The 18,273-nt window shown below is 48.6% G+C and overlaps 1 protein-coding gene across 4 annotated transcripts in view; it reads right to left on the bottom strand.

The window, feature by feature from the left end:
• Positions 1 to 18,273, bottom strand: part of SEC16A (SEC16 homolog A, endoplasmic reticulum export factor) — a 39,431-nt gene that overhangs the window by 8,994 nt on the left and 12,164 nt on the right. For all 4 annotated transcript variants that reach the window (XM_063316206.1, XM_063316209.1, XM_063316210.1 and 1 more), the window contains 19 exons: positions 17,452 to 17,572; positions 15,422 to 15,611; positions 14,409 to 14,577; positions 13,752 to 13,894; positions 12,726 to 12,787; positions 11,917 to 12,055; positions 9,878 to 10,120; positions 9,662 to 9,759; positions 9,398 to 9,479; positions 8,957 to 9,074; positions 7,344 to 7,455; positions 6,619 to 6,724; positions 5,692 to 5,832; positions 5,226 to 5,339; positions 4,374 to 4,572; positions 3,764 to 3,997; positions 2,475 to 2,551; positions 1,849 to 1,896; positions 1,486 to 1,647 (listed from right to left, as the gene is read on the bottom strand). In XM_063316206.1, the coding sequence (XP_063172276.1) occupies positions 1,486 to 1,647; positions 1,849 to 1,896; positions 2,475 to 2,551; positions 3,764 to 3,997; positions 4,374 to 4,572; positions 5,226 to 5,339; positions 5,692 to 5,832; positions 6,619 to 6,724; positions 7,344 to 7,455; positions 8,957 to 9,074; positions 9,398 to 9,479; positions 9,662 to 9,759; positions 9,878 to 10,120; positions 11,917 to 12,055; positions 12,726 to 12,787; positions 13,752 to 13,894; positions 14,409 to 14,577; positions 15,422 to 15,611; positions 17,452 to 17,572 (2,558 nt within the window). The remainder of the gene's footprint in view (positions 1 to 1,485; positions 1,648 to 1,848; positions 1,897 to 2,474; positions 2,552 to 3,763; positions 3,998 to 4,373; positions 4,573 to 5,225; positions 5,340 to 5,691; positions 5,833 to 6,618; positions 6,725 to 7,343; positions 7,456 to 8,956; positions 9,075 to 9,397; positions 9,480 to 9,661; positions 9,760 to 9,877; positions 10,121 to 11,916; positions 12,056 to 12,725; positions 12,788 to 13,751; positions 13,895 to 14,408; positions 14,578 to 15,421; positions 15,612 to 17,451; positions 17,573 to 18,273) is intronic.

The following is an 18,273-nucleotide window of genomic DNA, read 5'->3' as shown; positions in this document are numbered from 1 at the left end:
GAGAAAGTTTGCCAACCCTGATCTAAAGGACAGGAAAGTCTATGTCCCCACAAGAGAATTTCAGCATGGCAGAGTTCCCCAGAAGTGAGCCCCTGGTGGCCATGGAGAGCAGGCCTGGTCACAATCCATCATGTTAAATCTGCTTCAAGAGTCAATGGCCCTCAGCCATACTTGTCTGTGTGCCTTGGTCAAACGTGAAACTATTAACAAGGCATGAAGGAAATCTTAGTTAGTAAGTGAATGAGAGGGTGGGTTCATGCATCATGCTAAGCCATCTTTGCTGAACAGTGAATAAATAAATAAGAAACAGTTGGGCAGATGCAAATAGCCTACTATGCCATAAACCCTTGTTTACTGTGGTGATAGAAAGTTGGTAAGTGTTTCAGAACTGTTCATAAACCTGCAATCCTGTGATCTATAATGGAGCTTCCTCTGAGTCCTATTCATTCTGGATAAACAACACACAAAGCCATGAAAAAAATGGGTTCAATAAAGACATGACACAGTACACTGTTTTGGGTAGAGTTCAACCAGATTTCTAAAAACCTATTAACAGATGAAGCTCTTATCACAGTGTAAGTCACAGCAGTGAAGGACTGCAGATACTTCTAAAGTCCAAGGCACAACTTTCTCTCACCACTGTACAAATCAAATGGCTAAGTCCACAAAAAATATGGCAAGACAAAATGAAACAACCTATAATATGGCTTAGTGGAACTTGCTGAGAGCCAGTATGGTGTAGTTAAGGAGCTGGGCTAGGACCAGGGAGATCCTGGTTCAAATCTACCCTCAGCCAAGGACTGAGGACCAGTCGCTCCCTCTTCACCTCAACTACCTGACAGGACTGTTGTCAGAGGGAAAAACTGAAGGAGTGTTAGGTACACTGCCTTAAGCTCCTGGAAGAAAAGCAGGATATATAAATTTGGGGCTCCAGCTGGTGGTAAGGAAGGGAGTGGATTCCTAAACTTTGAGGTGGGGGGTGGGAAGAGGAGATACACAGAGGTAGTTTGAATTGCAGGTGGCAAAAGGTGCTCAGTGTGCATCAGAAGGGACAGCTAACAAGGGTTATTTTTAGCGAAGCCCGTTTGAGGAGCGGCGCTTTGGAAATGGTCTTGACACAACAAGGCAGCTGAGCCGGGGGAGCACCCGGCTGGCAAGGGGATGCCAGCCAGAAGGGGAAGGAGGTGGCTACCAAAGCCAGTTTGGTGCCTTTCTATCGTGTGTGCAGTGTGGACAGTCTGCCATAATATTTCCCTTTAATACAATTGTTTTTTCCCCACTGGAGATTCCAGAGCAATTTCCGACTTTAAGTTTGAAGGAAGAAGTGTTCAGCTTGTGGGGGGAAGAAGAGATGGAGGCATCAGGCAAGTTTAACTGAGGTTGCCAAAGGAATCTGAGTGAAGCTGGGAACAGAAAACTCTCTCCGGTAGGAGGCTCCAGTAGGAGCAGAGGTATTTCCGCTCAGCCTTCACATTTATGACTCACTTTCCGAGGTGCCAGGTCCTTCTTGGCTTCTTTTGGGGTTTTCTTCCCTTCTGGGATCGAGGGAGGGGGCGGAGAGGGCTGCTTCGCGGCAGAATTTCGCCTCTCCCGGCCAACAGAATGCACAGAAGACTCCGAGGTGGTCCGAGACCGCCGCCCCAGGCCCTGTTGTTACATGCAACTGAGTTAAGTTTTGGCTTTAAGAAGGGACATCTTCAACTGATGCCAAGATAAAAAGTGGAGGAAGGAAGAGGAAGAAGAAGGAAAAGTGCTAATAAGCAACAGAGATGCGACATGATGATGGAGAGAGAGTGACATATAAGTGGACAAAAGATTTAGGGGCAGCAAATCAGCTTCAGGGCATACCATGTGGGCCGAAGACTGGGAGGTCGATCTGGATCGTCGGCCTGGGCCCTGGATAGAAACAAAGCCAGCACATGAACAAGGAGCGGAGACCACACCTGAACAGTCGTGGCCAGCACAGTTCCCACTGGCTCAAATCCCAGTGGTGGATTGGTCATGTTGCAAGAGAAAAAAAGAAAGCACGCATCCAGGAACTCACACACGGAACCCTCTTCACTCACCAGACTATCCTGCTCTTGGTCTCTGACCTCCAGATTGAAGGGAGACAAGGATCAAGGCCATTCTTCATGCTCAGGAGACCCGGGTCCTGGTTCACCAGACCCACCTGCCTTCAGCCTGAGGCTCTGCCTGTGTGCACATGCCTCAGAGGTAGTCCAAGGCCATTGCTGACACCGCAACAGCTCTGCAGGCAAGATGCGGCTGACCAAGAGGGCCGTGGCCGTGTGCTCACAGAAAAGGGAATTCTAGAGCCACCTCAGCAATGTCTGCATTCCAGAACTAAGGCGCCCGAGTTAAGCCAGAGCATGCAGGGCAGGCTTGGAAACTTCCCGCTAGACCTCAGGTACAACGTGGCCACAAACTGAAGGTCACTAGCGCCCTTAAAAAAAGAGAAGGAAACAGGCCAATACCATGTTTGCCATCTTCCCATAGAAGTCCTCCTCTCCGGACTTTGGAACTGCCTTCCAAGCAGGAGGTTCAGCCGGGGCTGTGGACAGGCGAAAAGGGAGAGAGAGCAGGACAAGTAAGCTTCATCGCTCACAAACGAGAGGGAAGAGTTCCTTCTTGTTTGTTGCAAGGCTAAGCCGCTTCAGCTAATAAACAGTCCCAAACTTGCCTATCAAAGGAGACTGACTGATTATTAAAGGCTTTACTGGAACGGAGGAGCCGCCCTTCGTTCACCAGCTCCAGGAAGGAAAGGGAAACACAGAGAGAGATACAATGAAATCTGGATCTGGAGGCAGCTCCTCTCAGCCACTTCCCATCCACCCAGGCTCCCCTACTCCTGCTGCATCCACCTGTCTCCAAGGCAGCGCCTAAAGGAAAAGGACACCATTCTACCAATGAAAAACATTTGCTTTCTACCCCAGATTTTCGGGGTAAACTCTCACAACTACTCCCTGTCTCTATCAGATGGGACTGTATGAGAAGCAGCACAGAAAGCTGTTGCAAAGGTACGGCAATTAGGGAGGCTAAAATCGACGGGCAAATCCCCTTAAGGACCCTTGTCGTGAAAACCGGGAAGTTCCACTGCAGCCTAGCAGTTGCACAACTCAAGATTCCACTTGGCTTGTCTCGAGCGGCAACACAGTACCTGTCCTGGGGGAACTGGCCGCTGGGAGGCCAGAAATCCTGGAAGAAGATCAGAGCCAGTGCTAAGGAGGGACAGCAGCAGGTCCCTCAGGAAGAATTCCATCCGCAAAACAGTAAACTAAATTCGAGTCTCGAGGCATAATCCTTCACGCCACTCAAGTTCCTGAGAAGGGGAGTATGGACACACCCATGCAGCTCCAGATCCAAGGACTCCAAGAACGCAGAGTGGCCAGGTCCATCTAGGAGCTACTCACAACTAATACCTGTAACTATCTGAGATGGGACTGTAATCACAGCTCCCTCCCAGGGCAACCCAGAAATCCGAAGTGAAGCTTCCCTGCCCTGCTGAATTCCCTAAGGAGGATGAGAACCTAAATGTGCTTTCTAAATGGGAAGACCCATCAAAAGAACCTCTCTCTCTCTCTCTCCCTCCCTTTCTCCCTGTGTTGCCGTTCCCTAGAGATTTTGCAGAAAAGCTGCAGGCCCCATGGTGCTCCCCAGTCGCCCCAATGCGGCCCACGGCAGGCTGTCTAGGGACGGGCCCAGATTGCATTGTCAGGAGTTTGCTAGTGGTTTTCTCCCCGCTCGTTCCCCAGCCAAGGCAGACCTGCTTCGTGCTGGGCTGGCTCCTGTGGCTGTAGCTCAGGACCTTGAGGGGGGCCTGCTGGCAGCATCGTCGGCCCCAAGTACATGGGGTTCTGCTCGGCTCCGGAGGGGCACAGGAAGCTGGGTCCTGGGCCCCCAGAGGAAGATACCACGGGGTAGAACGGGACAGTGCTGGCAGGCTCCTGCTGGGAAGGCGGCGCCAGAGTTCCTGAGCCATCCAGAACGGTCGGAGGAGCTAGACAAAGGATGGAAAGAGAAAGGGGTTTGCATCCCATAATAAGCAAGCATCCAGAACGACCTGCAGACCCTGACTGCCCCTTCGCTGGACTGCAATTTGCACATGTGCAGAAAGGGTCCGGAGGGGCAGCCAGGGAATGCTCTAGGCCAGTCTGGGGGGCTATCACTGGCCTTGAAGCAGCCCATGTCCTTCGCTCGCACAGGCGGTCGCTTGGCCATAGTAAGAGGAGCAAGTTGGATGCTTCCCAACACATGGACGGCCCTTACATATCTGGCCCAGCTTCCCACGTCGCCTGGCGTTTGGCTCTCTGGGTTCCATGTGCCTGTTTTTCAACCATGAAGGGAAGCTGCCCTCCCCCCCACCACGCACACACCTGAAGGCATCAGCTGGACACTCTGCACGGGGTGGACCATGCTGGGCAGCAGGGAGGCCAACAGCGGGTTGCTGGAGTTCAGTTCTGGGCCACCCCCCAGGCCCTCATTCTGACTGGTGTGGTCGGGCTCGGAGCTCGGCGTGCTGGAGGCATACTGCTGGGGCGTGAAGCGCCCTGCGCTGTACCCAAAGGAGCCCTCCTGGAACAAGAGGGACGCCGACAGTCATGTTTACCGGAGAACCAGCCATTCGGTGCCACCGCCCAGCCCAAGGCACAGCCCCCCATGATTGCAAGGCAGTTGGGAACTGGAGGGGATCTGGAGGGGATGTATGCTGCCCATCAATGAGGACTGAAAGCCGGTGTGCACGTGGCTAGATGTTGTCGTTGTGAGCTTACTTTTTTATGGCAGAAATCTCACAGGATGGTCAAATCAAGGTTCTTGGATGAGATCTCAAAAGATACTAAAGTGAGCTGGCCAGAAATCTCATGCGGCAGAGCCTACCCCCGAAGCAAGGGAAACGTATTTCTCTGCCTGGAAACTTGAGAGCTGAGCAATCCAATTAACAGCCTCTGCCCAGAGGGACAGAATCCAGCTGGCTGAAGCAATTCCCTCTATTCCTGGGGGCCTCTGCACCTCTGCTCCTCACTCACAGCTGCCCCGCCCCTGCCTGCCCTGCCTTCTTGACTATGCTATCACTGGTTCTGGCTCTCTTGCCTCAGGTTGGTGGGAGAGGCATTTTACAGCAGGTCACCCTGCTGAGCAATCCAAAACTCAGTCAGCATCCATGGAGACTTGAGTGGGACCAATCTTTGTCAGCCAGCTGCAAATGTCCGAAAGGATGTTAAACTCACCTTAATCTGCCCATCTAAGTATCGAAGCTGAATTAGCCAGTTAGGCTCAATAAATAATTCCTGCTCAGGCTTTTCTTTTATCTGAGGGTCAGAAAGCCGCAATTGGGAGGAAATCTGTAAAGTGAAGAAGGGAAATAAGACATACGGAGACATTCCCTGGGACTGCTCAGCTGATCCAGAAGACGAGGAACAGCTGCAGTCGCCTCCAGCCACCCCACTGTCTGCCCAGGGGCTGAGGCAGACTTCTTCTTCCACTTCCAGTCTAGAAACCTACCTAGGAGTTGTGATCCAACATATCTGGAGGGCTCCAAGCTGGGGAAGACTGGGCACAGGGGTCATGCACGGGAAAAGGTGGCCTCTTGTGTTTGGAAGGACCTGCTGAGCCCCGGGGACCAGGGGAAGGGCAGTGATCCTCGGCTCCCCCCAAAGGTTTCAGCAAGCTATCCTGCTGCAGAGCGTACAGTACCTGGATCACCTGGCTGATAAGAACTGGTGAATAGTAACCGGGATTTTTAAGGATGGCTTTGGAAATCACTTCGCAGTAATGAAATGCTTGTGCGGTTAGTCCCATCTCAGCCAGCCGGCAAGTGTAGATGAACTTAAAAACCTGGAAGGGCAAGAAGATTCTGAGATACCGATCCCTACAGACCGAGGACTGGACTTGGCCAGAACAAGGGCCAACTTTGATCACACTTCACTTCCACTGAATTAATGTTAATTACTACGTTTACTCCCTTGTCGTGTATTTAATAATTTTCCTCTTCTGTCACCCTGAAAATTAAAAGTTTGTATAAAAAAAGATACGGAGTGCCCAGGAGAACAAATGAAAGGTTTTGGGGGCCACAAGCGGTCCAAGATCTCCAAGCAGGGGATCTGTTTGAGGGCAAAATGAAAGCAGTGGCATAGTTAAACAGCCGTGCGCCTTTCTAAACAAGGCTCACAGTCCGCCGGAAAGTTCCCAAGCCAGTCGTACTTTGCACGTGGTCCTGGTGCTGCAGAGACCTCACCTGCAGCATTTCCTGCTGTCTGTGGGGGAGAAATCCTTCCCATCTGCAGCTCTGTCCGGAATCTTCTTTGACTGCCACCGCTGTTTTTCCCCTCCCTTGCTTTCTGCATTGCCAGAGTGAGGCGTGGCCACAGAGCAGGGCACACCGGCCCTCACCCCAGCACAAACCCCACGAAGGAGCTCCTTGAGCCGTGCACCACATTGCGCTCAGCCCCCACAGGCCAGGGAAAGCAAGTGGCTCCTGGTCTGCAGCCACCAATCCACATACCAAATTTCCAGCGTGGGCAAGAAGCAGCTTGGAAAGGCTACCAAGTTTACAGCTAACCCAAGCATTGCTGTGGCTCACAAGAAATGAAGCACAGCAACTGTATGAAGAGAAATGCAAACCTGGAAGTTGGGCAGAGAGCATGGCTGAGTCCCCAGGGACTGCGCGTATTCGTAGGCCTCTGTCCGCTGAATAGCCTCGCTGCTGGCAAACTTCATAAAAGGCAAGCTAAGAGAAGAAAGAGAGAAACGCGTCGTTCTTCAGGGCCCCAAAGCAGCTTCTGAAGTTCAGCATCACCCTCAACAGTGGAGTATGGCCCGAGAGCCATCTAGAAGAAGGAAGCGGGCGTGGTTGTCCCCTTCAAAGGACCATAAAGCCGGGGGGGGGGGGGGGAGCAAGCAGCCATCCTTCAAAAGCCTGGTTTGAATCTGGGATCATTTGCTGGAATTCCTACTCTACGCCGTAAAGCTACGCACTGCTGATGGCTTGGCAAGCCGCAATGAAACGTCTCCTCTTTCGCCCGCCAATCCACAGAGCTGTTTTCGGTGCACAAGCCTCTCTGTGCAAGGGTAGAAGAGAGCGCCCCTGAGCTGCACCAAGTCCTCTGCAGCTCCACCATGCAAATAGGGCTGCGTGGCTACAATTGCCTGAACCACAAAAGACGCTTCAGGGGGAGTCTGGAGGGGCAGCAACGCATGGAGAAAGCGGCAAACGAGAGCCTGGCCTCCCCTGGAGGAGAACCGGGGTTCTGATTCTGCAGCAGAGGAGGCAGGAGGCTACCAAGGTGGCCGCTCAACCCCAAGGGAGAAAACTGGAAAAGGGAGAAAACTGGAAGGCATCCTGCCACCTGTGGTTTGCGCCGATCAGCACCAGCTTGGTGGTCTTCTTCGTGTAGACGCCAAAGCCAACTTGAGCCATCAGGTAGCAGAAGTGAGCAGCATCCAAGAGGCCTTTGGAAGCTGCAACCAAAGACAAACAAGGCATCCTCTGAGGAAGCAAGATCCCACCAGGCGCATCCCTGGATCCAGTCTAGGGATTTACAACCTCAAAGGCCTGATTCAGGTAGGACCACCGAGGTGAGGATGGTCTGTGAATCAGAAAGCTGATCTCCCCTCTACACAGCATGGTAGCTATCCTGGTTTAAGCATCTTCCAGGGAGACAGGATGGGATTTGACCATCTCCCAGGAATGGGTGGGAAATCTCAGATTTCCTATTGTTTAGCGCCATCTTCCTTACTAAAAAATGCTAATTCTAATTCCAGATGCACATTGGGCATCCTTAGATTTGCTGGCCCCATCTTTTTGGAGAAACTGCCTCTTCTGATGATGGTAACTTTTTATACGTACATATATAATGTACTGTAAATAAGTAGACTTATGGAGAAATCCCTTAAGGTTAAGGATATTAATGCTGTATTGAATTACATTCCAAAAGTCTGGAATCTGATTGAGGCATTATGGCATTATGTACATCGGGGGGGGGGGGGTTGCTAAAAGAATTTTTCTGAGAAATTGGAAAAGTGATACTATTCCAAATATTAAGCATCATCTTTTGGAAATGTCTAATTTACCTATTTTTAAAAAGGCAATTTTTGTAGAGGGCTTAGGGAATGGCCCTGAAGGACAGAAGGAAGAGCCGCTACCAAGAGAACAGTTAGAAAAGAAGGGCTTGAGCCCAGGCCAAGAAAATAACTTTAGAAATCGACAGGCCCCTCCCTAGTTTACACAAAGATAAAGGGAAGGAGTCGGGGGGAAGCACTTTTAGACTTGCAAGATTCTGCTACTTTGCTGTTAAAATAGAAGTAGTTGGCTTCTCAGTCTGGTCTATCTTGTTGGGCTGACAATTTTTCCTCACGAACCAGAAAATGAAGCAATACATTTCTCTTTGATACAAACTTCCTGATGTTTTACAGCAATGGAGTAGTACTATCATATTCTTTCTTTCTTTTTCTATTTGATAATAATGCCGTATTATAAGGAATATTCTGTAAACAGTGATTTCTATACATCTAATATGATAGTGATGCCTTTAGATGCTTAGTATTGCTTTTAATTTTTATCAGTATTGCTTTTTGTGTTTATTAGTTGTTTTTTTGTATTTCTTTGCATTTAATTGTTTGATTATCTTTTTGTATTTTTTTTCTTATCCTGTTATAAAATATACTGGAAACTGGAAAAAATAATGATTAAAAAAACCTATACGGCTCACCTTCCTGTCTACTGTCTACCACCTAAGGGCAGCCTACATGATCCTTGCTAAGCACGAGCTTTGGTTACGTTGGCTGTTGGTGGGAAATTGTGCAGTTGCTGGAATTCCTGCCACCCCACCTCAATAACCCTTGCTGAGGAGATCCTGCCTAGTGACCGTAAGTTCCTAATAAGTCCAACTACCGAAGTCCCTCTACTCCAGAAGACAGATTAACTGCCACCCATCCAGCCCCCGTTGCCTCGCAGGATTACCCAGTGTGTCACCCATGGTGATGATCGTCCTTGACTCCACGTCCATGTTATTAGTCAAATTGGACAGGACCATTGCCAGGTGAGGCCTCCAGTCTCCCCACTTCTCATCTCCACAACACTAGAGAAAGAGGGGAGAGGCTGATGCCACGAGCCATGAAAGATGGAGGAGGGAGCAAGAACGGCGAATTCACAAAGCACTGGAGCGCAACAAGCTGGGGAGGGGCGGGGGGGGGGCAAAGCCTGCGCGGCTCAGCCAGGAGAGCTGAAACGGTCTCGACACGTGCTGTCTACATGTACTGAGACAATCAGTCCCAGAATTCCCAGGCAGCAAGGAAGCTGCAATCCCAACACTTGGAAGCTAGTGGGTTGGGGACCCCCGTGCTAGAAGCTGCACCTTGGTGAAGAAGGCGGGCATCAGGACGGCTCGCCCTTGGAACTTACCGTAGACGCCGCTGGCATTCTGCCAGACATCAGCTGGTAAACCGTCTGCAGCGGATCGTTTATCGGGAGGCTGTTGGCGAATCTGGAAAGAAAAGAGCAGAAGGAACAGCTGTGAGCATTCCAAGGAGGAAAACTGCACTGTTTCCCCTCGAGGGAGGTAACACAAAGCTAGCAAACAGACGGTCGCATTGGCCTCCCGAGCAAACAGGGCAAGGCGATCTTCTGCCCTGGTCGAGTTGAGATGCACAAAGAGGTATCTCCTACCTGGTCATCACTCTGGCATGTGTCCTGCTATCCATTTTACTGGCAAGCAACAACGCGTGGCCCCAAAGCCCACGTTTCATGGCAGATTCCAGAGCGTCCTATTGGAAAAGAACCCAGAGAACCCGTTAAGCCGGAGAGAAATCTGTTTTTTGCAGACCTACGTCTCTCCTTAGCAAGGCCGACACACACCAAGAAAGCAAGCCAAGCGAAACGCACCTTTTTGCGCCCATAAAGCAGCAGCTCTCGGAAGCGTTCTGTTTCCTTCTCAAGGCTGTCGATGGTGGCAACGAGGCTGTCTGTCAGGAAAGACAACTGAGCTTCCCCGGATTCTTCCACCACCTGCTCCAGAGCCTCGTTGGTGAAGTCAATCAAGTTGGCTTCGTTGGGTGACTTCCCGGGCAGCCACACTGTCTTATGGTCCTGCAGCAGAAGCTCAGCAAGGTCTGTGCCCACCACTGTCTACAAATAAAGGGGATGCTCTTAAAAAAACAGACAAGGTTATCAGAACTACAAGCGAACGAGGTGAAAATCGCCTGTACAGCCTAATCCTGAAGTATCTTGTTGCTCTGTTCCTAGACTGGCTGGCAGGGGGACTTCAGGGAGGATCTGCTTTTGCCCTGCAACCCCACTGGGTGCAAAGCCAGGAATTGGCGGTTCATTGCCATGGCTGTGTTAGGGTGGAAGCGTCATCCCCACTGAAAACCAAGTGAAATGTGTCCATGGGCTACCCTGAGTAGTGGAAAGAGAGGACTTGAGCCTGCGAATGTATCATCCCCAGCAATGAACAAGGAAAAGAGGGGGGTTAATATACAGGATTTCCAGCTGAGACGATTGTTCTACCGAATCAGCAGCCTGGTAAACATAAGAAGTCCAGGGCATTTTAGCCCAACCCTGGCTGCCCTGCACAATTCAGAAGAAACACAGAGCTGCAGAAAACACACTTTGTTCAAAGTGACTCAAGCTAACAAAACTCTGGGCAGAAGGCAAGGGATGATTCAGAGCATTTTGGTAACACAACAAGGAAGCCAAAGGCATCTTCTTTTCTTCCCCAAGCTTCCCCTGAGCAAAGCTTTGCTAAGCTCCCATTCACTTAAGAGGGACTCATCCTGAAAACAGCTGCGTAAACTGTGCTCCTCCCCCAAACTACCTCTAATGAGCAACATACTAATATGAGGAGCATGATTATTTTCTTGAAATCAAGAAAATCAGGTCAGGCTGCTGAGGCATCTGGTTCAATGTGCGTATGCTAAGTTGTTTCTAGCCCAATGAGATGCCCAATCTTTTTCTATTCTATCCCTCTGTCCCTTCTCAGTTACTGATGTTGCTTGAGGAGGTGAGAAGAATTGTTCATAATTAACAAGGAATGAATTATGGCAGATTGGCTGCGGAAAGTGAGTTCTTGACCATAAGCCTTTTACTTGGGATTCGTAAAGTTAGCTGCTTAGAAGATCACCCAGACGGCTGTTAGTTGGCTTGTAAGCCAACATTCAGACATTTGCCAAGGTAGTGTACAGAACCTGGCTCAGGATAAGTAATGAATTAATAAATATGGACTGATTAAACCAAATCAATTAAACACAGTCAACATGATTATTCTCCCATTTTCCTTACTGCCAAATTAGAAACATTAAAATTGGTGGCACCTTTTGGAGATGCTCAGGGGAGATCTCCAGGACTTGGGGGGGGGGGTGTAATGGTTGCCTATCCTAAAATACTCTCAGACTCACAAGCAAGAGCTTCATAAAATCTGGTTTATTTGAGAATAGTATGCAAGTACAAAGAAAGCTGAGAATGATAAAAGCGCGCCAAATGCAAACTAAAAACCCCTTGGTACAACTGAGATCCCTCCCCCCGTAGAATCTTCCCAGGCTCACAATCCCAGGTGCTCCTAATGGCTTCTGATGGTCCACGGGAAGAAGTCCTTGAGCCGAGCACATAACCCAAACACATTCCACTGCTCCCTCCCAAGCAGAAACGTGCGTTGGCGCCATGGCACGTGAAACGTTACGATGTACAGTGCACATTGAAATGGTGAACGTGACAGTGGGGGGCTACAAGCTCATCCAAGGCACTAAGCTTCTCTAAGCATCCTCTGCTGAGGCTCATGGTGCTAAATCCAGCTGGCTCAGCCTCGTCCTTTCGCCAACTTGGAACTGCTAAGCTTTGAGATAACCAGTGTGAAGGTCTGAAAGGTGGGACTGGAGAGCTGGTCTATACAAGACTCAGAAGGGAATAAGAAAGGCCAGAGCACATACCCCATTTTGCCTGCACAGGAGAACGACAAAGTCCCAGAGAAGCCGAGCAGATTCCCTGTCAATCAGAGCATCGTTCTGAGAGCAGCGGGTGGCTTTGTTCTGGGCAAAATTAATAACATCCACTTTATGGGTATCATCTCTACAAGAGGAAGAGAAGGCCGCGTTTAGATGGTTCAGATGACAAGGAGAGATGCAGGCAGCATCTCTCAACACAGCAGCTACACCCCAGGAATAATAGTGAGCTAAGCCTGCAAGCTTGCAACTCTTGGGTCATGCTAATCCCCAATGTGGCTTGTCCGGCTTGGAAACAATGGCGTGACTAGCATGGAGTGAATTAAAACAATTCGTGGCTTCGTACGTCTGAATCCAGCCAATAAATGCTTATCTGGAGGTCTGATTTATGCTACTTGAGGCGACACGGCTCACAGTGCTATCTTCCATCAGGGGCTTCCTCCGGTGCACTTGAATGGAACACACTTTTCTTTGCAATTTCTGTGCCCAAAATATTTGGCTGCCTCTTAGGAGACATGTGGGATTAACCAGTGCTCTCCCTTCTTCACTTTCAGTATTAATATTATAATAATTCACAACAGTTGCAATATTTTAAGGACAACCAAAAAGTGTAGATAAGGGAAGACAATGTCCCAAGGATAAAATCAGTTTGGGGTGTCAGAAACAAAGATTTTCCTTTCTTTGAATATTACCAAGAGTCAAAGTTGTCATCTATGAACTGCACTGAGCAGACACACTTTAAAAGCCAGACAAAACAAAATGCACCAAACCTGGTTTCTTAAGCCTTGCAAACTTACTTGGTGAGAGGGCCGGGGAAAGCTCTCATCTCCTCTTGCTCCGAAGAGTGTTGCATGACCATCTGTGAGAAGACAAGGATCACAAATATGACCTGTGACAATTCTTCCTCCCCAGGCAGGATGTTGTCCTGAAGGATGACACTGCAGATCTCACCTTCGTGATCCGTGAGTTTGATACGGGCCACCCTACCCTTAATGTTTGAACATAAAGGGCAAGTAACTGTGAACTTGAAAACATTCTGTAGAGAGCCAGGATGACAACTCTGATGAAGATGACCTTGATGAAGTACCTTGATGAAGGAACTGCTGCCTAGGCAAAAGGGGCTGAAGCGTTTTTTAAGTGCTGAGAAACGAGATATTCAAAAGTGGCTCAGGGAGACACCTCCCTGACTGACTGAAGTGCAAGAGGGAGAGGAGGTCCACCACAGTCAGACTTGCAAGATTTTGTTATTGTAGCCAATCTTAATAAAAGTAGTTTTAGCCTTCCTGTGGAGTTGATCTGATCTGGTCTACCTCGTGAGGCGAACACATTCCCAGTTCTGGAAGAATAATTCTATTTTAGGGATGTGCAAAATGTTTTGCATAGAAGCTATTCTGAATTCAGAACCACTGTTTGAAGTGCAAAATGGGCTGCTTCAAGCATTTGAGAAGTGCTTCCAAATGCTCACTGGGGCTGGGGGTGCATGTGCACTCAAAGTCTGTTACACCAAATTCAAAAGAGTTTGATTTAAAAAGTGAGGCATGGAAGGAAGGAGTCTTGGCTTTCCAGAGGGAAGTGGCAATTCCTATGCATGGGGAGGAACTAAAGGCGCTAAAATCTTGCCCTGTTTTGGCTCTGACAGCTCTTCAAGTCTAGTAGCAAGAACACTCTGTTTCAATGCTTCAGGTGTTGAAAGCACTTGCTCTGGGCTGTGCAACTCGCTGGGAAACCTCTTGGGGTGAAATCCAACCGCCTTTGCCTTGCAATGACAAAGCCTGAGCCAGAAAAAGCAGCCCAGCATCAGCTGGCCCATTTTCCTCACTCACCTCCATGCTGTGGATCTCGACCAAGGCTGGCTGGCCTTCGGAGGGCAGGTTGGGTAGCACTTTTATCAGGTGACCCCCAGGCCCAAATTTTGCACACATGTGTTGTACCGGAAATTTCTCAGGGGTCAGAGGTCTGGAAGGGACTACAGCCGAGAAAGAAACAGAGAGGCAGAATTTTAAAAAGTAGACAGAAATATTACCATGCAGTTTTGGTTGGCCTACTGTTAACCTCCCCAAACTCTGGGACCTAGAAGGACAAGAAAGCAAACTTCGCTACTGAAGCATCACGTCTTCACCACGATTCCAACATGGATTCCCAGCATGTTTATGTTTTTGCTTTCATCTCTTACTGGAGAAACTAAGATAGAAGAGTTTCATTACAATTCAGCAAAACTGTCCAACTGAATTTCTTTTCAAATCCCAAGGAGGAAGAGAGAATTCAGGGGACAATTCCCCACATATCCCCTAGAGGCATGTGATACTGTTAGGGGCATCTGCATGCTGAACCCATGGGAGGCTTTTCCAGAATCGGAGAAAAGCCATTCCACATTCATCCAATACACCAGGTATAGTGATGTAACTTTTAGGAGGTGAACTGCAAAGTTGAGTAAAAATACTAGCCCTCCCCAGGATTACTACAGTATTTTCAAAAAATACCTTGTTCTACACCTGCCCAAGCACTTTGGGCTAAGTGATTATAATCGTTCAAAGGTGTCTGGTTGGCGTAGTACACCCCAGAGGAATAGTCTACACCGAGTGAGGCTGGCTGATGGTCAGCATCATAGGCAGTGACTGTCAAGTCGTGATTGCTTCGATACCTCTGGCTCTAGAGTAGAGACAGAAGGACATGTAAGAGTCGAGGAAACAGCAGCAGCACAGGTGCCAGGCAATGCAGGAGCATCATCAGTCTGGATGCTGTGTGGAACCTCAAGGCCAGAAGACGTCCTGATTTGGCAGCTGGATCAAACTTCATAGCCTCCAGATGGAATGCAGAAAAAAGATCCTCCTGCTTGTCAGTTATCTGTCATGTAAACTGTCTTAACGGTATTTGGCAACCAAATCAGCCTCCTGCAAGGCGGTGTTCTCCAGAACAACACACAGAAGGCAACAGAGATGCTCTATTATTTGCAAACAGCTCTTGACTTCCAGTGCTGTTCAGAAGGCACCTTTTATCAAAGAACACTCTACAATGTCACAGACCGGGAGGCCTCATTCCTATCCCACTAACTGAAACCAAAGCATACCAGCATATAAAGCTCTTTCTCTGGCACGGAATTCCCAAGTTGTAATTGAACATATGTATTTAGAGGAAATTGGGCTGGTGTGGACAGCTTCTGATCAGGAACTGGGCTAGATATATCCCATCTCAGATAACTCAAGAAAACAGGGGAGTGCTTTAATTTCCAAGGGTCCAAATTCAGAGTTCAAGGGAACCTCTGAGCCACAAAAGGAAGCTCAGGTGAAGTTGCTTAAAGAGACCCTTCTCCTGGCAATAAGCAACTGGGACATTTGACCCCACAACAGAACCATGAACCCAAGATGATTGGGGAGGGGAGGAAATGTCCCAGCTAGCACAGCAGGCACCACAGGAAGGAGGCCACGTGGAATTTGGACTCGTGGCTCCTTAGCACTTCCAGGCTGACTGTCCAGAGCGTCCAAGGCCTCCTTACTTGCTGGGAACGGGAGCTGAAGCTGCTCTGGCGGCTGCGGGAGCTGCGCAGACTGTGTCCCGAATGCTCACTGTGGACACTGCGCCAGTCACTGTCATCCCCGTACGGATCCCTGCGCGGCTCCGAGTCTTCATCAAAGCTGCTAACAAAACGAGGGTCGTATCGCCAATGATCTTCATACCGGTCATGACTGCAGGGAGGGAGAAAGAACACAGCAGCACAAGAGTTACTTCTCACACGGGCAAAGAGTCTAACAGCAGTTACCCAAACAACTGACACTGCAGGAGGAGAACCATGTTAGTTTGCACAAAGGAATTAATGGATACAAGTTTGAGATGAAGTCTCAAAACACGGGCATTTCAGGGCCCTCCATGGCGGACCTCAAAGTGAGTGCTTCCTTGGATTAACTGTTTCCAGTCCAAATGCACAGGAGGGAAGTCAGACAAGCTATAAAGTAGGGCTTGTGCCCCACGAAGAAGTCCAGCAATTAAAACAGTACAAGTAGTCCTTGACTTACAACCATTCATTTAGCGACCCTTTGAAGTTATGATGGCCCTGGAAAAAGTGATTTATGACTAGTCCTCACACTTATGACCATTGCAGCATCCCCATGGTCATGTGACCAAAATTCAGGCACTTGGCGACCGGCATGTATTTACGATGGTCACATGATCACCATTTGCGACTTTCCCAGCCGGCTTCCGGCAAGAGGACTACCTGCATTGAGGCTTAATTTTACACTGCCTGTGTGAAGCAGACCCCATGCCCTCAGTGCAAAAGTCATGCTTAAGAACTAAGAGGACTTGGAAGAACACCATCTCAAGCAGTGACTTGGGGTAGATGCTGGTTTGCACACAAACTCTGAAGAAGACGAGTAGTGTCTCAGGAGCATGCGCTGGTCCCTCCCCTTTTCATACCACCAGCAGGAATAAAACCAGACTCAGCCTCATGCCAGCAGATTCCACAAGAACCAGTCATTTTGAGCTAACACTAAGTTTTAGGAAGCCACTAAAAAGAAGGCAAGGTTTTTTGTTGTTGACACATTTAGCAACTTTCTTTTTTAAATCATGATTCCTGGCTGACCCACAATGAGAATGAAAGGGAAACCAGATTTTCATGTATGCCTCCTCCCATCCATTATTTAGCTGAGATGCTCCTTTCAGCAAAATTACAAGTATTCAGAATCTGTGTACAGTTGGATCTCCAAATTCTCATCAACACTTCCCACAAAAATGTGAAATTGTGAAAATCTGTACTTTTGCCCAAACAGCCTGAGATGTTTTCCACACATGCCTAAACACTTCCACATATGCTTAAAGTCAAGTGGAAGTAGCCTAACACAGAAACACATGACACAAAGGTCACAAGCCATCCTACTCAAGTGATGCTCGCTGTGAGACTGAAGACATGCCTGTCCCACCATCATTCAGGGTGAATGCAGTGAACAGCAGTCAGATTTTATTATGAGAAATCTTGCAACTGCCACTGTGAAAACCCAGATCCTGCGAATACGAAGACCTGACTATTCAGAAACACCACCCCTCAACTGTCAGAGCTGCAGATTCTCTTTTTAAAAAATAGCTGAAGAGGAGAAAGAAAAGAAAAATAAGGGGAATTTACAACATCAATAGACTGTTGCCATATGCAACAACCTGGAGGTTATTCAGCATTACATTTCTGAAGCACGTTATTCTAACTTTTGATTTCCACAATAACGTGAATTCCACAGGACTGCTGGAAGACTTCCAGACCTGCCATCGACCCAGGAGAAGAGTAGATTCTAATTATTCTCCTGCAGGACTGGGAGGCCGCAAGGAATACCTCTGCTGCTCCTGCTGTCGCAATCATGCCCAGGCCTTCGACAGAGAAAAGTTGGTCTGCCAACTGTCTTTCATACTGTTTGCTTTGCTCTGCTCAAGCACAGTGCCCAAAATGTGACCCAGAATTTCTTTCGGGGCAACTGGGCCTGTCCACCAACGTCACCATTCCCAAATCAATTTGGAGCCCAGAGGTACCGAATATTCACAAACCTGTTTCCATGTGCATAGGGTTCTCTCTTTGGGTAAAGGTTGGGGTCCGTGTTGTACCAATACCTCTGGTCATAAAGCCGAGGATCTCGGAACCTGGCATCGTAAGTTGATGGGTAACGATCTTAAACAGAAGAGTGGGACAACGGTCATCACAGAGGCTCTGTGTCCTTACCAAAGCAGCACCCACCACCTGCTCCCTATGAGCATTTGGTATCTGTTGGAATGCAGCATTTGCCAGCCATTTTACCCTACTGTAGTGTAGCCGTGTGCTAAGCCTTGGTTTCACTACAGTTTGTTGAGCAAACCACCTTTGGCTAGTGTTTCACATAACACTACGCTACAAATATGGGGATTCCAATGTGGCACTCGGGTTCTTTCCTCCACCTGCCCCAACAGAACTATCTTTAAAACAGAACTATCAACTTCCCAGTGTTGAATTAAAACATGGCGAAGCTGATCTCGGCAAAGCAAAGCACCAGCTGCCAACTTCATACTTTTGCTGAATGTGTTTTCCAATTCCTAAAGTGCCCGTCGGCCCCAAAAGGTTTATAAACCACATAATGCACATATTACGCTAAGCAAACCCAACCACCTTGTAACTTCGGCAGGATGTGTGAATCCAGCCCATGTGTGATAAAGCTGTAGATTCAAGGGATCCAAGAGACCATTTTGGCTACATAGAGAGTAATATCTGAAGACTAACAAGGTCAGTGTTACATATAGATCTTAAGTTCCTAGAGTCTCCCTTTCTTTAGCTGAAAAACTAAACATTTCAGGTGAACTTTTTTTTTTAAATTGTATGGCATAGCAGTTCGGTGTTCA

Source organism: Candoia aspera, chromosome 16 (genome assembly GCF_035149785.1).
Source record: "Candoia aspera isolate rCanAsp1 chromosome 16, rCanAsp1.hap2, whole genome shotgun sequence".
Taxonomy (NCBI): Eukaryota; Metazoa; Chordata; class Lepidosauria; order Squamata; family Boidae; genus Candoia; species Candoia aspera.
The sequence above is the reverse complement of the archived record's forward strand: the minus strand, read 5'-3'. Positions and strand labels throughout refer to the sequence as shown.